This window comes from Thunnus albacares, chromosome 9 (genome assembly GCF_914725855.1).
Source record: "Thunnus albacares chromosome 9, fThuAlb1.1, whole genome shotgun sequence".
Lineage (NCBI taxonomy): Eukaryota > Metazoa > Chordata > Actinopteri > Scombriformes > Scombridae > Thunnus > Thunnus albacares.
This window is the reverse complement of record NC_058114.1, coordinates 13,633,960-13,650,476: the sequence shown is the minus strand read 5'-3', so window position 1 is coordinate 13,650,476 and position 16,517 is coordinate 13,633,960. Positions and strand designations below refer to the sequence as shown.

Here is a 16,517-nt window from a genome sequence, read left to right as displayed (position 1 = left end):
CTGCACAGCAACAAGCATCAGACAAACCAGTGAAGAAAAGTGTAGCATTTGGCAAACTAAAGTTATTTTTCTCAGTTGATTGAATCCAATCAGTAAAGTCAAAGACATTGGTCAACAACAACTCCATGTCTACTGGATGTTTAAGTAGGCAGTTATTTTATAGGACATTAGCCAAAATAAATGGTCATAATTTGTCAGTGCTTGGATGTGGCCAACAATGAAGCCCAATACAACACAAGTTTTGCAACCCTATTATTAGTCAATAAAACAGCTGATAACTTCCAGCCCTTAATTCCAGGAAAAGCTGCTCATTTGTATGTCAAAAAAGGTTTTAACACTCCCTTCTACCCTTTGTGTCTGGCTGACTGCTTGCCCACATTAATGGCATTAAGATTAAATAAGTTCTGTTGGACTTTGCTGAAGCCTAACAAAAAACTGTAGCAAAACCAACCAACCAACGAGCTCTGTCACTACTTGTAAGTTACAGTTTGATTCTGCTAAAGCTTTTTCTCAGAGGGACCACATTTCAATTTGGGGTCATGTATTCTGTGCCACATAAGATACATGTGAGCAGGAAGGAATCTGTGTACCAGTAGAATTTCTTTATAATAGCAAGGGTCATATCCATCTAGCGTGCTGGAGGGAATGTACAGTCCTGCTGTCTTCACACCCATATGGGAAACAGGGCCAAGTCCTGCTTTAGCCAGACACATCCCCATATAAACATCATCAATGGGAAGAATGGTAATGGAGTGAGACATTTTGTATATGACCAAAGCTGTGTAGCCAGATAAGAGGAAGCCCCCACCACCACAGTAGGGGGGGTATGAGTCTGACTCCTGCACCTGAACTGGGATAAAATACTTGCTCCGTGAATCCCTAATGGGACCCACATTCTGGATCAGATGGCCAGTAAAAAGGTGCTTGCTCCCATCATTGTCCTTGAGGCTTTGGAGATACTCAACCATGTTGTCTGTGTTGGCAAAGACGTCATCATCACCATTTAGCAGAAAGCGAGCATTTGGACAGTTTCTTTCCATCCATTCAAGGAAGAGAATCTGCTTCAAGGTGAGGTTGTAGAATGAGTCACCAAAGTCCCATTGGATGATGTCATTGTATTCGCGTTGCTCCACCTCAAGGAGTTTGTTCAGTCTCTCCTTCTCAAAACCTGTATCCATCGTTCCTGAGATGAAGATCCTTCTGATCCACACACCATTGTGTAACCTCTCTTTAGCCCAGGTTTTGCGCAGCACCTCTCGGCGCTCGTAGTTCACAGGGGAGCTTTTAATGACCAGCAGAAGGAAGACTTCTGCAGATTCATCAGCTCCTCCACATTTGTCAGGGACGTCCAGTAGCATGGGGAAATGGCGACAGTGACGATAGTAGAGAAAGTCTTTTATACTACCAGGAAGAGAGTTGAAGCCTGGGATGTTGGCAGCAGAAATATTTTGTTGACACCTCGGCCAGGAATATACATAAGAGTTGTTTTTGGTGCTTAGCTTCTTTTGACTGGCATCCTCTCTCACATCTACTTGGAGGCGGATGGTTTTGTGGTCAATAAAATCTTTACAGAGATGGAGGACCAACAGACCAAAAGCTCCCACCAGCAAAACAATTCTTGTTCTGATTTTCCTCATCCTTGAAACTCTGCAGTGACAAAAAAAAAACAACCCACAGATTTCTTATCAACACATCTTGGTAACACATAGAATAAACAATAAGACTAATTATTTAGTAATTGATGTGGTAAATTAAGGAATTAAGATTAAGGACATTATTCAGACCTGAATTGGTATTAAAGCACTGGGCTGTAAAAGTGCCCTCTTTAATCTCTTGGCACTTATATTGATCACATTATGAATCTGTCATTACTATAGAAAAAACATATTATACAAACAACTTTGTCATTCGTGAAATTAAAAGAACAGAAAATGGCCAACACAGTTTAAGCAACAAAAAAAAAAAAACAAAAAAAAAAACATCTGTGACTACCAGACATGTTTAGTATAGTTTTGTTTTGGGACAACAACAGAGCTCTACAGCACAGTGGAATATGATACATCAGATAGGATGGATATGTCCAAGTTAAAAAACTTGGATAATGTTGTGGAAATTTAAAAATAAATTCACAGAGAGCAAGGTGTCTTTCAGAGTTTTTTTGCAATAACCAATTCACATTTGCCCAGGTTGCTAGGCTGAAGAGATACTTATGAAGTTCAGTGTCAGTATTTGTACATACAGCCCCATGGGTCACAATCATCCCATATTCGTCACCCTAATAGGTGTCTTTTAATTAATTTACCATCTCTCTGGGGAGTTTCTCTTGGTCTTCTGAGAATTAAGAGGTGAAAACCGAATCCTTATCTGCCTTTCCACCTAAGAACACTCCCTCTCTTTTTCTGTCTGATGAGCAGTAAAGTTACAATGATCAAACCCCACAGCTCGTGTAGGGAACATTTTCATATGGGAAGCAGAAAGCACAAAGTAATGTGCTTTTAGCTATAAGGCAGTGTAACATAATCTTAAGAAAATAACATAAGGGTATAAGTTTCTATTTCAGATAATGACAGTTGTGATGTGTAGATTTTCTAAGCAAAGCGACTGCTGTGTTATTGTCAGAGTAGCCCATCCACTGATGTACTGAGCGAACTCAGTTAAGTCAAGAATTCAACTTTTAGCATCAACTGTCTCCCGCCTGCACTGTAGCATTACTGCTCTGAGGCCAAGAGGAGTGAGCAGACAGAGCTAAAGAGCAGACATGAGGTAGCTTGGCATCTGCCTGCAGAATCCATAGATGCTGTACTGATGCATACGGTGTGCGCTGGCAAAAAGTTAAATGCTGTAATGTCTCTTCAAAATGGGTGGAATATGTTACATGGGCGGTGTCAGACAGTTCGTCATTAGAATTAACTACATACTTATCTTGTGAAATGCTTAAAAATGGACGCTCTGTAGCCGAGTGTGAAATGACAGAAAAATGTCCCGCCTAGACATAACACTAGACTCACCCTGTTCCTGAGTGTCTTGACTGCATGAAACTTTTTAACTTCCAGATTAACAAGAGTGCCTGAAAGGGCATTTATTTACTCTAAATGCATAGTGTAGTCTAGTTAGTGGAGAATTTTCTTCACCAAACCAATAACAGAAAATATATTATGTGCACTGTGATGGTCTAAACTGTTTTTTTGTGTGTGTGTGTGTGACAGTTGTAAGTGTTATTAGGCAAATACTACATGAAGGGTTTCACTGACTAGACTCTTGGTCTAGTTATTACCGGTGTTTCTTCCCTCTTTTCTATTACATGTTAACGTAATGTCAGCATATTTTTTGAGACATTTCCCCTTACCTCATCAACAATTTAGGAAATGTTTCTCTTTCTTCATTGTAAAACAAGAATTCAGATTGGAGGGGAGAAGGTGACGAATAGACACCCAGCATGATATTTTATGGCCAAATATATGAGTTATGGTCAGTTTTTAGTCCTGTGTGCCATTTAACATTTAAGGATCTGAATACTTCTTCCAGCACTACAAATGAGGAGACTTTTATCAGTAAGAGCTTCACCTTACAGCTTACAGCTCTTAACCAAAAAATCTAAGCAATAAACCACTATATGCATTTTTCCGACAAGAAAAGAAACAGCCTCTCTTTATAAACTCAAAATTAGCCACAAGAATAACTAAAATGTATAACAACTAGCCCCCAAAAACTAGTTTGATGCTGCACAGAATATGTATGTATAAAAAATAAGTGGAAAATTTGCTGTCACCTGCACACCATTCTTCCTGAAGTAACAGGGCGGATGATCTCCCAATATAGGAAATAAAGTGAATTTGTACATCATAGTGAGAGAGTCGCATTAAATTCAGCACTGGTCACCATGTGATATGTTTTTGCTTTTCTTTAATGTTACGAACCATACAATAATGGAATACGACTTTCATACGGCCATTTCTACACCCATAAAACATTAGTGTATTCGCACTTATCACGATTTCTGCTGTTATTTGTATATCACAATGCAGGCAGTATATTTGGCCTGAGTGCTCAAGTAAGTCTATTTGAAGGATTAGGTTACATTTATATTTAACTCACATAGCGCAGTGTAGCTCACATAGCTCACATAGGAGGTGGACTAAGTGTGAAGAAAAATACAATAAAATAAACGCCTAATAATAATTAATGATAATAATAATTTATCTTTGAATATGTGCTAGAAAGAGTCAATAGCCTATTCGAATAAGCCTCGAAAGATAAACATGTTTTATCTGAAATATTCCCGTTACTTTAAAGGGGAGACTCCAATCTTAGTCCAATCTTTCTTATCTTTCCTATCCAATCTTTCTTTTCCTAGGGGGAAAAATGGCTATATATAAAATAAACAGGAATGAGTGTACTCACTGTTGCATGAAGACTGACCCTCTCCTCCGCTTGTCTGGCTGCATAGTAATATGAAGTACAGCGTGCAGCAGCATATTGCTGGCATTTGGGCGGCGCCTGCTGCTTCTGTTTACTGCTGCCCCCTGCGTCTTCTTTCTTTCTTTCTTTCTTTCTTTCTATCTATCTATCTATCCATCTATCTATCTATTTCTATATTTCTATCATGTATTTCGTGTGTTTCTTTCTTTCTTTCTTTATTATTACGTCACTTAAACCCTAAATTTGAAATGTTGCAGTGCTACATCACATCAAATGTACAACTTAAAATTTAAAACAATGGCGGAAGCATTGACTTTGTGTCAAACTGAGGCTTCTGACGTCTAAATTATAAGTCTGACCACTTTCAAACCTGCATCAATGGATTCGCCATGAAATTTTCTGCTATCATGTGATTTTTAATGTAAGATTTGGCCAAAGTAATGGGATTTATGTGGAGATTTCACCAGAAGTGTATTCTTCTCCAACTGTTCCTCATTATGTGACTCCCTCAGTGCTGTGAAAGATTTCGCATTACACACAAAATGAAAAACATGTAAATTCAAGATTTGTAGGTCAAAATCTCGTGACTCATTTAAAGTTCAAATGAAGTTTGTATCTAAAACTATGTGGAAGCGGTAAATGTTCAGTAAGGTGTGGCTTCGCTCACATTCTCCATTCAAATGCATTTTTCTGTGTCCAGCTGCAATAACTTATTGTCTCTACACACCTGACAGTACACAACTAGACCAAGAGTCAATCAAACTTTGACCAGGTCATGTGGGTTAAAAGTCTTTCCTTTTCTAAAAATAGACTTGATGAAAATTAAGAAATGTATTTGTTTTACACACAAACTCATCAAGAGTTTTTAATTAACTAATTGAAATTCAAGTGAATGGGCCCAAAACGTGCATAATTTTGATGCCACAGGTGTGAGCAAGACAGACTTGTCTCACCCTGCAGAAAATTCTCATCCTCACACCGTTGAGATTTGATGTCGCCATGACAGAGGAAGATGCTATAACTTTATTGTAAATGCTCCAGTCTGCACCAAACTTTACATGTTTGATAAGACTCCCGGCCTAAATACGTCTACATGACAATATTCCATCAGTGATGCAAACTGGCTGAATAGCGCCCCCTACAAAATTTCAGCGAAGCAGCCCCACCAGCAGGCAAAATAGTGGACAAAGGAAGTGAGGTTTATCTCCTTCTTGCACTGTCTGAAAACAGCCCGGGTCTGATGACATCTACATGCCCGTGACAGAGGCCCTTCAATTGCACTGCAGCCCGACGTGCGTAGAGGCACTTGCAGCTTTAATCTATCTATCTATCTATCTATCTATCTATCTATCTATCTATCTATCTATACATACTCATTAAGGGTACTCCTCTCAATGTCATTCTCCTTTCTAAAGCCTTCTTTTCCTGTGGTCTATTGGGGTGGTGTGGTATTTGAACAATGGATGCCTTTTCAGTGTTTTTTCTTTATTTTCTTTTATAAAAGCCAATATGTGACTCATAAGCCTGATCACATCCTTTCATTATACTCTTTTGGTTTGGCTAGTTTTAGACAAAGCCTTTTTTTTCAACAGTATGCTCTATATAGTGCTTTGCTATCTATTGTGCTTCTGTAATTATTATTTATACTGTGCCACCTGGGCATACTTTACAGTGAGTGTATTGTTCTATTTATTGCCTACTTCTTTCTGCTCCTGTGATGACACGTGTACCTATGGTTTTAAAGGGGACACATGGACTTTAATCATTAACAATTTCATACTAAGATTTTAATTACTTAATATTGTAAAGAAAGAAGACAATTTCTGAGAAGACAATCTGTAATCTGTTGATTCACTTCTATTCAACAGTACATAAATCAAAGTTGAACAATAACGAGCTTTACCAGGTCAGTCAGCTGATGAGCCTTGTCTGGTGTGTGTGTGTGTGTGTGTGTGTGTGTGTGTGTGTGTGTGTGTGTGTGTGCAATTGGTGTTTCATCAATCATGTTCTCTCTCCACTGATGATATCTTGATCTCTCCTCTGTCTCAGCCTCATGCCATATTTCCTGTTGCCAGTTACAGGCAAATCATCTTTGTTCGTGTGTTCATGTGAGTGTGTGTACTGTGAAGGCCCAGGGGCTTACCTTTACTACTTTCTACTGCCATTCTACTTATCTTAACTAGAGGAAAATGATGTTACAGTCAAAAATACAGTGGAAAAATAGCTCTGACTTGATAATACACAGAAATTCCACAATACTGAGAACAAAGCACATAGTTATATCCTGGTCTTGTGGACTCTGGCACTGCATACCCTGTGTCACACGTCTGACTCCAGCTTGGGCCTTTATAGCATCTTTTTTTTAATTAATTTTTTAATTAATTTCTTTAAAACTTTTAACCTGAACTGTACCATAAGGAACACATGACACAATTAATAATCTTCAGTAATAAGAAAGCAAATGAATAGGTTCCTTAAGGTTACTATTATCAATATTGTATATAAAAAAGTGAGTGTGTATGTTGCACATCAAAAAAACTTTAAAACAGGTGCTGGACCAAAGAAACAATGTATCAAAGAAAAGTCCACACACTGTAGCTCCCCTTTGTCCCATTGATGTCCCATTACACTGCAGCTAGGAAAAAGGGATCCACAGTGCCGACTTTCTTTTTCCTTTATACAATATGGCTGTGTGACTGCCATATTGCTATATGACTGGATGTAATGTAAAGGGTGGCGAATTATCACCCAACTCTTCAGTTCCCCTCAGCTATACCAGGATTTATAGCATCTTTCAGCCCTTTGTTTTGGTTGAACGGCCCACAACTCTTAATATTTTCATATCAGTATCATTTGCAGAAACAGGCAGCTGCTAAATTAGTTAGTGCCCAACTAATTTAGCAGCTGAAGAGCCAGATATGCTAAAAAGGGACAGTGAATATTTGACTTGCATTTGTCAGGGCTCTGGGGGCCCATTTCATGAAAGTGATTTGCGAGCTCAGTTTACACGCAGATCGCAAATGGGTCCACTGTCTCGTATCACAAATGATTGTCACTCTCAAACTGCAGATAAATTTGTGAATCCTACAATCCACTCCCATGCCCATTAATGAGTCATAAGTACGGTGTTCAATTCGTGTTAACAGCTTGTTGTGCTGCCCCAAAGTGGCCAAAAAATAAAACTGCAGATTAAACAGAGATGGTAATCTTCTGACATCTGAAGATTTTATTTTCCACCCTACAAGTGCATTTACATAAACAAAACACTGTTGAGTCTTACACTATTTTAGGCACTTTAATGCAAAATGTCACAGCCCGACTCTAGATTGTGGCAAAAAAGGGAAGTCACACAGGTATTCAATAATAAAAAGGAAATTTAACACAAAGTACTCACAAACAAAAGATAACAATAGGAAGGGTTAGTCTGTAAAATCAGTCACGTAGGGAACAGATAAGTGAATGTATGCTGTGTGGGTGTTGTACGTTGAAACAAGAGAAACAAAACCAAAAGCAACACATGAAAGTGTGGGGGGGGAGAAGAGTGGATCTGAACTGGCTGTTTCTGACTTTATATATATGAGGCACACCAAGCCCAGGTGTGTCCCATCCTGCTAATTAGTGTGCTCAGCAACCTGCCCCTGCAAACAAAGAGCACAACAGCAAAGGGGCCGTAGGTAATTTATACTAACCCACTGAGGAGACCATCAAGTTGGCCGTTTCATTTTCCAGCCACGTTATGACAAATTACAAAACAGATGTCGGTGTATAATGTCCAGGTGTTCAGGTTTAATTTATTTAATGTAGAAACATATGACAAAGATAGGTAAGGCAAACCTAACCTAAACAAATAAAAAAAACAATTAAACCCAAAAGGAAAACAAAATTTAAAGAAAAAACATGTTCTTGACAACAATGCAAACTCATGTGTACATTTATAACCCAATACACTGTACTACTTTGACAACTAGTCCATTAAGTTCTAAGCTTTATAACCAAAAACTGCCCTTTTGTTTGTCTGAACTGCATCAGACACTAAAATACTGACACTCATTCTCCTTTTTACAGCACAATTATTTGAATAGAAGATGCAAATGAAATGGCTCAACATATTTGTGACACCAGACTTTTCATGTTGTAGTTCTCAACTGTCTGTCTGTCTGTCTGAAGTTAACGGTGGTTCGTGGTGGTGGTTAGTATAAACGTGTGTACCTCTGTGCAAAGTAACCATTCACTTTCTCTTTCTCCAGCACCTTGTCAGACTCAGTTTCAAGTTTACTAAGCAAACATTCATACTTAAACCACCCTCACAAAGTCACGTCAATATAAGATTGCTCATAATGGACACTTGCGGTGGCTGTTCTGTTGTCCTCCTCCGAGTGATGGAAACACACCTCCATTTTGTGTCGGATGTGGTTCTTAAGCTGAAAGACGCACTGGACTGAGATAGTGTTGTACTCCTTAACTCCTGTACACCTTTAGCTTGTATTACTGTAGTAATCAGAGAAATTGTTAAACAGGGAGGAGATTGAGCATGATGCCATATGAGAATAGGAACCACACCCCTGTAGCCCACAGTGGAGATGTTGACCTAAGACAGAAGGGTAAACAGTCCCACATTATTCAGTTTTCATGATAAAGCTCTTCACTACAATACATTTTTCATGATGATCAGAACAATAAGCTACAGTAAAGGTTGAATTAGTTTAAAAATCCCCTCCATATGTCATGTTTTAAGACATACTCTGCTTAAATTTAATCATTTGTGTCTGATAATTTTTCCACAAAAAAAGTTCAATTACCTTGTTAAAAAGTCTTAAAATGACACCTGCTACATCCCCCTCATTGAAAAAAATCCAGAATCTATGAATACTGTATGCATACTGGACCATGATTGGCCTCAAATTAGTTGTGATAGTGACAGCAAAAGAATGTGAAAACAAGTGTCAAAGTCTGCACATACATCATTCTGCACAGTGAAGTTCAAACATCCAGCTGAAGGAAGCGGAAGAAAAACACATTTCTGACTGGAGGAGGACTGTAAACCACTATAGGGCCCTGCTGGTTAACAATAAAGGTCTCACCTAGTGATAAGAAAACATCTCCAACTGCTGGTAAACTGGCTGAGCTGGAAGCATGTCATCACTTTTTTTGAGGGGAAACTTAGAAGAAAACTTAAGTGAAGGTTGCAAAAACCTTTTCTTGTAAGAAGTTTTTTATTGACTTCTCTGTCAAAATTAAATATAACTGAATGATTTGATCCATTTTTTTCATAAGGAACAGCAGCATGCACCAACAATCTGTAGGCAAACTGGTTTTGGGCATTACAAATTGTAGTGTTTTATACTTTTTCCTTCTCCATTAGAGAGCAAGAGCAGGAAAGCTCTTAGAGGGTTACTCTGAATTCAGAGTAGGGCTGCGTCTAATGATTATATTCTCAATTAATCATTTTGTCAACAAAATGTCAGAAAATGGTGAAAAATTGCCATTATAAGTTCATAGAGCTCATGGTGATGAATGTCTTTTTTTGTCTGACCAATGGTCCACAATCCAAAGATATTCAGTTTACCATCATGTATGACACAGAAAAGTATCAAATCCTCACAATTGAGAAGTTGCAACCAGCAAATGTTTGCCATTTATGCTTAACAAATGACAAACGATTATTTGATTATCAAAAATAATTTTCTGTTCGACTGACTAACCGATTAATTGACTAATTGTTGCAGCTATAGTTTAGCGCAGTGATTACATTTCTATGTTCCTGGTATATCCTTAATTTTACCCTGGTGACACATTTCAACACTATGGGGAACAGGAGCATCCCGAACAATGTGAAAACACACATATCACAGGTATCAAGTCCAGTGCAATAAAAAAAGGAATTTTTTGATGAGCAAATGACAGTATTTCAAGTCTTTTGCAAGCATATTTCACAGACACAGAGGTTCCTGACATGACCTTTAGATCAAGACATCCTGTTTATACAGAAATGTCTTGTCAGGGTCTGACAAGGGGCTGCCTTGAACATGACATCCGCCCACAAACAGGTGTAAAAATACATTTCTCTTGCTCTCAGTCTTTCAAATCCAATCTCTTTTCTTCTCTTGTCAGGAAGAAAAGAGCATAGAGGAAAAACAGTAGCAGCCTGTTAAAAATATGTATTTTATTATATGTGTTTTCTTACTGTGAGATATTTTACTTACTAAATATAAGTTGCAAATGTATTTTTTGTTTCACTTATTATGCTTGTGTAATGATTACAGGTTCACTTACTAGTAGACCACTATACCTCTTTTTTATTTGACAAGTATACATCTGATATTTCTAGTTGACATTGCCGGTGTGTGTGATGTACTACTGTGTGTAACTTTGTAATATATATCCTGTGTGTTTTTTTACCTCATATTATTTGTTATTGTGCTGTTATGTTTTTATTGTGACCTGCCGAAGGGACTGCAGATGAAATTTAGCTATAAGCTAACTCTGGTACAGTACATCAAATGGAAACATTTATGTTTAACACTATACGTGGTCCCTTAAAAATAAAAATAAATAAAAAATAAACTAGTTGGTACCTTCGGCAGTTATACTCCTACATATACAATATAGTATTTACATGCATCCTCCTTAAGTATTGTTGTACAATATTGTGTATGTCTCCAATTGCAGTTCCCCTCAATTCTGTCGAGTGTTTTGTTGTCTTTCAGCTCATTGTTTTGGTTTTCCATCCCACAACTTTACGATCTAGTTTAGTCTCACTGATCTCATCAGTGTTGTTTCCAGCCTCAGCAGGCAGCTGTTTTCAGTTGGGGAACATAGTGGAGCTTTTTGCTGCAAACTATTTTCTCAGGAGACCATGACAGAACTTAAAGGAAAGTGAGTATTGAACTTACTCTGAATTAATGTTGTTCTGTGTTTGCTGGATGTCTGTTTGCAAAAAAGTAAAAAGCAAATGACTTTAATTCATGGCCAATGAAAGAGCCTGCAGGTCTTCATTACAACTAAAAAACTACCTCAGCTAAAAGGAGACAGTAACCAGTCAAACAAGCTGCTGTAAATCATCCCTTTTAGGACCAAAAATTACCGGCTTTAGAGGCAGTTCTGCTGACTACATCGCATTGTCTTCCGATGCAGGTGTAAGTAAAGGATATAGATTAGAAGCTGAAATATGACACTGACATATTCTGTTTCTGATACTCACTGCAGCCCACCACCAGGGATATGGGATGCTACTGATGGGAGAGCCCTGTTTCCTTCTCGGCTGAATGCAGGAGAGCAGAGAAAGTGAAGATTCCCATGGCAATGAAGAAGAAACTGCAGAGGGCCTGCTGGGAACACTGGTGCAGAGTGAACCCAAATGCCCTCATGCCAGTTGAGTGGCAGGCCAGCTTCAAAATCCAAAAGATCTGCAGCAGCTTGCTGACTTTGAGGACATGGCTGAGCTTGCTGACCTGAGTCATGGCCCTGAGGTCTTCCTGTGTATTCACATCTTCAGTGTCAATAAAGGCTTCAAAGATGATCTGGAGGAAATAAAGCATGATCGCCACCATGTCCACGAAGTTGATTCCACTCTTCAAAAACCTTTTGATGTTAGGAGTGGTGGCAAGGTGGATTAAACGTTCAAAGGTGAAGAACACAATGGTAATGATCTCCACCCATTCCATGTGGGTTTTGGCATTGTTTTTATACTTTTCAAGTTCCTCCACAGTGTTGAGAGTCGTTGCCACAATGGAAAAAAGTACAAAGAGGTTGAAGCGCACGGTGAAAACCTTTGCCGGCATTGAAGAGTAGGGATCCTATGGGATGTTCCAGAGAGCCTTTTGAACGTTCCAAAAGACCATGTCTTTGAAACACTCATCAATGTACTTCACCTGGATCTCAGCCATTAGCTCCCTATCCACTTTCAGGTTGTCCTTGAATTTGTCCATCTGCTCCTCAAACACCAGCCAGCAGCACTGCTTGGTGTACTTCAGGCCCCAGTATGCAATATTCTCCTCAAAGTTGATGGAGCATATTTTCCCTTATGACCCACGGCACTCCGCTTGTGTAGAAATGGCAGATGTAGTGGAAGAAGGCAAGGTCAGTCAGAGAAGACATCGTTCTTGTGCACATGGTAGTCATCACACAGCGTGCAGCAGCTTTACTCGATCCCTGCAGAAAGCCAAGGAGCCCATCTGGGTGTGAGGATATTTGATGGCACACTGTTTGGGAATATGAAACACTTCCCCCCCCAACATTAACATTGATGCTCAGTTGCTGTTTGGGTTTCTCTTCAGCTTTCGGGCAGTCTGCTTTCTCTCCAGCACTGTCCAGATTTTCCATAGAGCTCCATGCTTCCACTGTTTTCTCCTGAGAAAAAGGGAATGTCTTGCTGTCCTCTACTTCCCTTTGACAGGCAGTTGATAGTAGAGCAGCAATTTTGCATGTGTGCAGCTGGACACTCTCTGAGGTCATAATAGCAACTGTGGTTCAAGGCAGGAAGTCAGAGAAACAGAGAAAAAAGCATAACAGGAAACACTCCAGGAAAATGACACATGGTATCTTGCTGAGTCATCAAGAAATCTACGTTTGGTGCTATAGGAGCTGAACAACAGCCATTCCTGTTTTGATTGCTCAGCTGTGGCAGATATTGTTTAGACAGCCAAGTGGAGAGGAAAATATCCCCCTTTATGACTGTTACTGCGAAGAGGACACGTGCATTTTATTCATCAGACTAGTGGATCAAAGACAATTTTTCAAGGATTTTTTCCATTTAATGTCACTGGTGGCCTTCCAAGTTTCCTTAAGCAGTTGTAAATATAGGAAGAGTGGTGGGATTGGGGAACATGGTTGATTTAAGGATTTTGAAATGACGAGACAAAGGGCAAACTGAGGCCTTACAGTATGTTGAGTTCCCTCATAACTCTTAACCTGTTTTAAGAAATTATTCTGAACAAATATCCTTAGTCTTCTTAAAGGGTAAGTATGAACTTTGTTGACTCTTGCAAGGAGAAAAACACTTTATACTTATGATTTGTGGTCTTCTACTGCTTGCGGTAATTTGCTATTAAATCCATCCAAGTGCAATTTGTTTTGAAATATAGGATTATTATTAGTATCTGAGGGGCGGATGTTATTTTTTCAATTAAATCAAAAGTGCCACAAGAGCATGACTCATACACATGTACATTTGTTCAGTGTTGCACTATGAGACAGGAGATTTAATTGAAGGGTTATCCATACATGACAGTGGCCTGCTTCATTTATGTTTGAATAAAAGTACTGTTGTTTGTTTGTTTGTATTGTATTTATTGGGACCATGTACAGTGTTAAACATAAATGTTACTACATTTATGTGACTGCACCAGAGTTAGCTTTTAGCTAATTTTCATCTGCAGTCCCTTTGGCAGTTTACAATTAAAACATATAACAGCCCCGTAACAAACAGTGCAAAGCAAAAAACACACAGGATGCATAATAGAAAATACAAAGCTACACACAATAGCACATTGTTGTTGTTATTGTTGCCAAACAATAATGTTATCCACACGTTATTTCCTGTCTACAACCTATCTACGTCGGTGAGATGCAGATATGTTACAGTCAAATGGGCTAAAGCCATGAAATTGAAACTGTGTTTGAATTCGCAGTGTACTTGTTTTATTTAAATTATGTGGATTATATCATTTACCTGTGTTAATTATCTGGTAGGTTTATGTAAAGTACAGTAGCCTCAGTTTGGAAGTATCTCTTCATGTGGGAATACTGATTTTCATTAGATAATACAGGGTCATGTTGGTTGGAATGACATGAGCCTTGTGTTGATATTGTTATCTACAAAAGATTTATGAAAAATAATGTAAAAGTTTGAAGGTCCAGATTTGTCTCATCAACCCTTATTTGCCCAACACTTACACTGCCAGGCAAAAGTTTTACAACACCTCAATTTTTCCAGTTTCTGAAATTTACATAGTTTAATGTCTCAATGTACCTTTTGCAGCTATCACAGCCGAATGCAATATTGTTCTTCCCAACACTATTACAGCAGTTCCCACAAATGTGTTGCACTTGCAGATTGCTTTGCTTTCATCCTGGCAAGGTGTAAGTGAATCGGGGCCAGTATATGAAGAGTGACTGATGAGCATAATGGGATCCAGGTGAGGAGATGGGCAAGGAAACTCAGGTGAGGGGAATGAGGTGATTGCAGGATAGATGGGGGTGGCAGGATGATGGTCAGGCGAACAACATGAAAAATAGTCACTATGAAGATGAACCTGTGACAATTTTATTTTTTCTTTGCTCTTGTTTCAGTTTACAATTTTTTAGAATTAAAAGGTCAACACAAATTGATTTTTGCACAAGTTTATCAGTATTTTTGACATACATAATTTCTATATGAAGTGCACACATTAAGTAAATTTTGTCTTTAAGTGGTACTAATATCATTTTCTAGCTTCTGAGTGCTGTTTAGTACTGTGTCCTGGACAATACTAACCTCCTGCAACAGCAAGGGGGGTTTGGAGAGCGAGTCATTTGTTTGTGTATTTTGCTGTTAGTTTAGTTATTTCATTTATATTTTGCTTAGTTAATATTGAGTTAGAAGCAAACTGTCTGTGTTGTGTCCATTTGTAGTTAATGTAGTTATTGTGTTTTGTCCACCCCTTGTGTTTGTTAAATGGTTTGACAGCCAGTATATATGTTCCCCTCATGTCATTAGTTCAGTCAGTTTTGTCTCTATCAAGTTATGCAGTTCAGTTTGCTGTATTTTGAGTTTAGTTCTGTTTTGTTGACCTCTTTTAGACCCAATTTAGTTATCAATAACAAGTGCTTTTTTTCTTTTGCTTTGTTTCGGGGTAAAAATAAAAACCCACTTCTACAAACACCTGCATCCTGTGCCTTGCTGTTTGACACAAAGCTGCAATGAATCATCAAAATCCAAAGTAAAATCAGTGCTATTTTCATGAGTGTCATGTACTTGCAGAGAAAACTGGCCTTTTGGTGAACATTGTCTTTTAAAAAAATGAACTAGCCAGAGGTTAGTTAGGTCCCTTAAAATGTGGCATTCCCCTTCATAACTGCAGATGAATAAGGAAGTACAATCAAGGAAGCAACAAAAAATTATTCCTGTGACATCAATCACCTGCAATCTTTTCCTGCTGACTTACATGTCCACCCTCGCCACTGATCATCAGATTATACCTGGCAATGACTGAGGGAATTCTGTGCACAGTCATCAGGTCGTCTGCAGATCCAAAAGTTTGTGATTAGACTAAAACGATGTGAAGCATCTTCATAAAGACAGGTGACAAGACAGGTTGCCCCCAGGTGTCTAGATGCTGGTGGTGGTGGTAGAGTGGAGCCAGCAGATGATTGATGGAAACTTTCAGTTCAGTCTCTCTGGACATCATGGCGGCCATGGTGGTGATGGGGAGGAGGTAAGTTGTGCAATAGCGGCTGAGAATTACAATGATATTTAAAGAACAGCATCAAGGGTCCGTTTGGTTTGAGGAATGTGGACAGAAAGATCGTTGGTCAAGTATGGTGAGGATGTTGGAATTTTGAGATTGTGGGAATGCAGAAGTAAAGGAGAAACAGAACAGGAGGAAATAGCAACGTTCATCCATAAACGTGCGCCAAATCTACGTTATAAACCTTAGGAGGATGGCCCCTTTGGACAGTAGTCAAAGGTACTGTTGTCTGCCAGAATCTTAAAAGACGTTAATGTTCCATGTGGTGGAAATCTGAAAGTAAAAAACTGACAAATAACCAAGTTGTCTTTTTGTCTTTTAATGAGAACCTTGCAAGGGATCAGTATACTGTCGCAACAGAGTGTAATTGCAGACTGATGTTGGTTACAAAGCGTATGTGCATTTTATAGACATGGAGTGAGGGAGGCAGTATCAGGATGTGTATGTGTGGTATAGTGCCAGGTGTCATCAAAGCTGTCAACCGCGCCTGAGGAACTATTACATGTTCAAGGCGAAGCTACTCTCTACTTCGTATCAGACAGTGCCAAAAAAAACAATAATGAGTATACTTGCGAGGTGGTTACATGTTCAAGGTTATACAATGTGAGTTCATCCAAAGTGCAAACTATGAAGTGTGGTGCACTATAAGAT

The 16,517-nt window shown here is 38.8% G+C and overlaps 1 protein-coding gene and 1 pseudogene across 1 annotated transcript; both read right to left on the bottom strand.

The window, feature by feature from the left end:
- Window positions 1-449: 449 nt before the first annotated feature.
- Window positions 450-4,522, bottom strand: LOC122988946 (N-acetyllactosaminide beta-1,3-N-acetylglucosaminyltransferase 3-like). Its single transcript, XM_044361623.1, has 2 exons — window positions 4,402-4,522; window positions 450-1,647 (listed from the first exon to the last, which is right to left on the bottom strand). Exons 1-2 carry the CDS (start codon window positions 4,473-4,475, stop codon window positions 498-500), a joined length of 1,224 nt encoding a protein of 407 aa, XP_044217558.1. The 5' UTR covers window positions 4,476-4,522; the 3' UTR covers window positions 450-497.
- Window positions 4,523-8,723: 4,201 nt separating this feature from the next.
- Window positions 8,724-12,873, bottom strand: LOC122989074 (annotated as a pseudogene).
- Between the last annotated feature and the right edge of the window lie 3,644 nt (window positions 12,874-16,517).

What these genes read in the sequence shown, in the direction of transcription:
- LOC122988946 (XM_044361623.1), bottom strand. Translation starts at nt 4,475, where the DNA reads ATGCTGCTGCACGCTGTACTTCATATTACTATGCAGCCAGACAAGCGG. An exon ending in GGGTCAGTCTTCATGCAACA is followed by an intron (nt 1,648 to 4,401) that starts GTGAGTACACTC and finishes TTGTCACTGCAG; the next exon opens with AGTTTCAAGGATGAGGAAAA.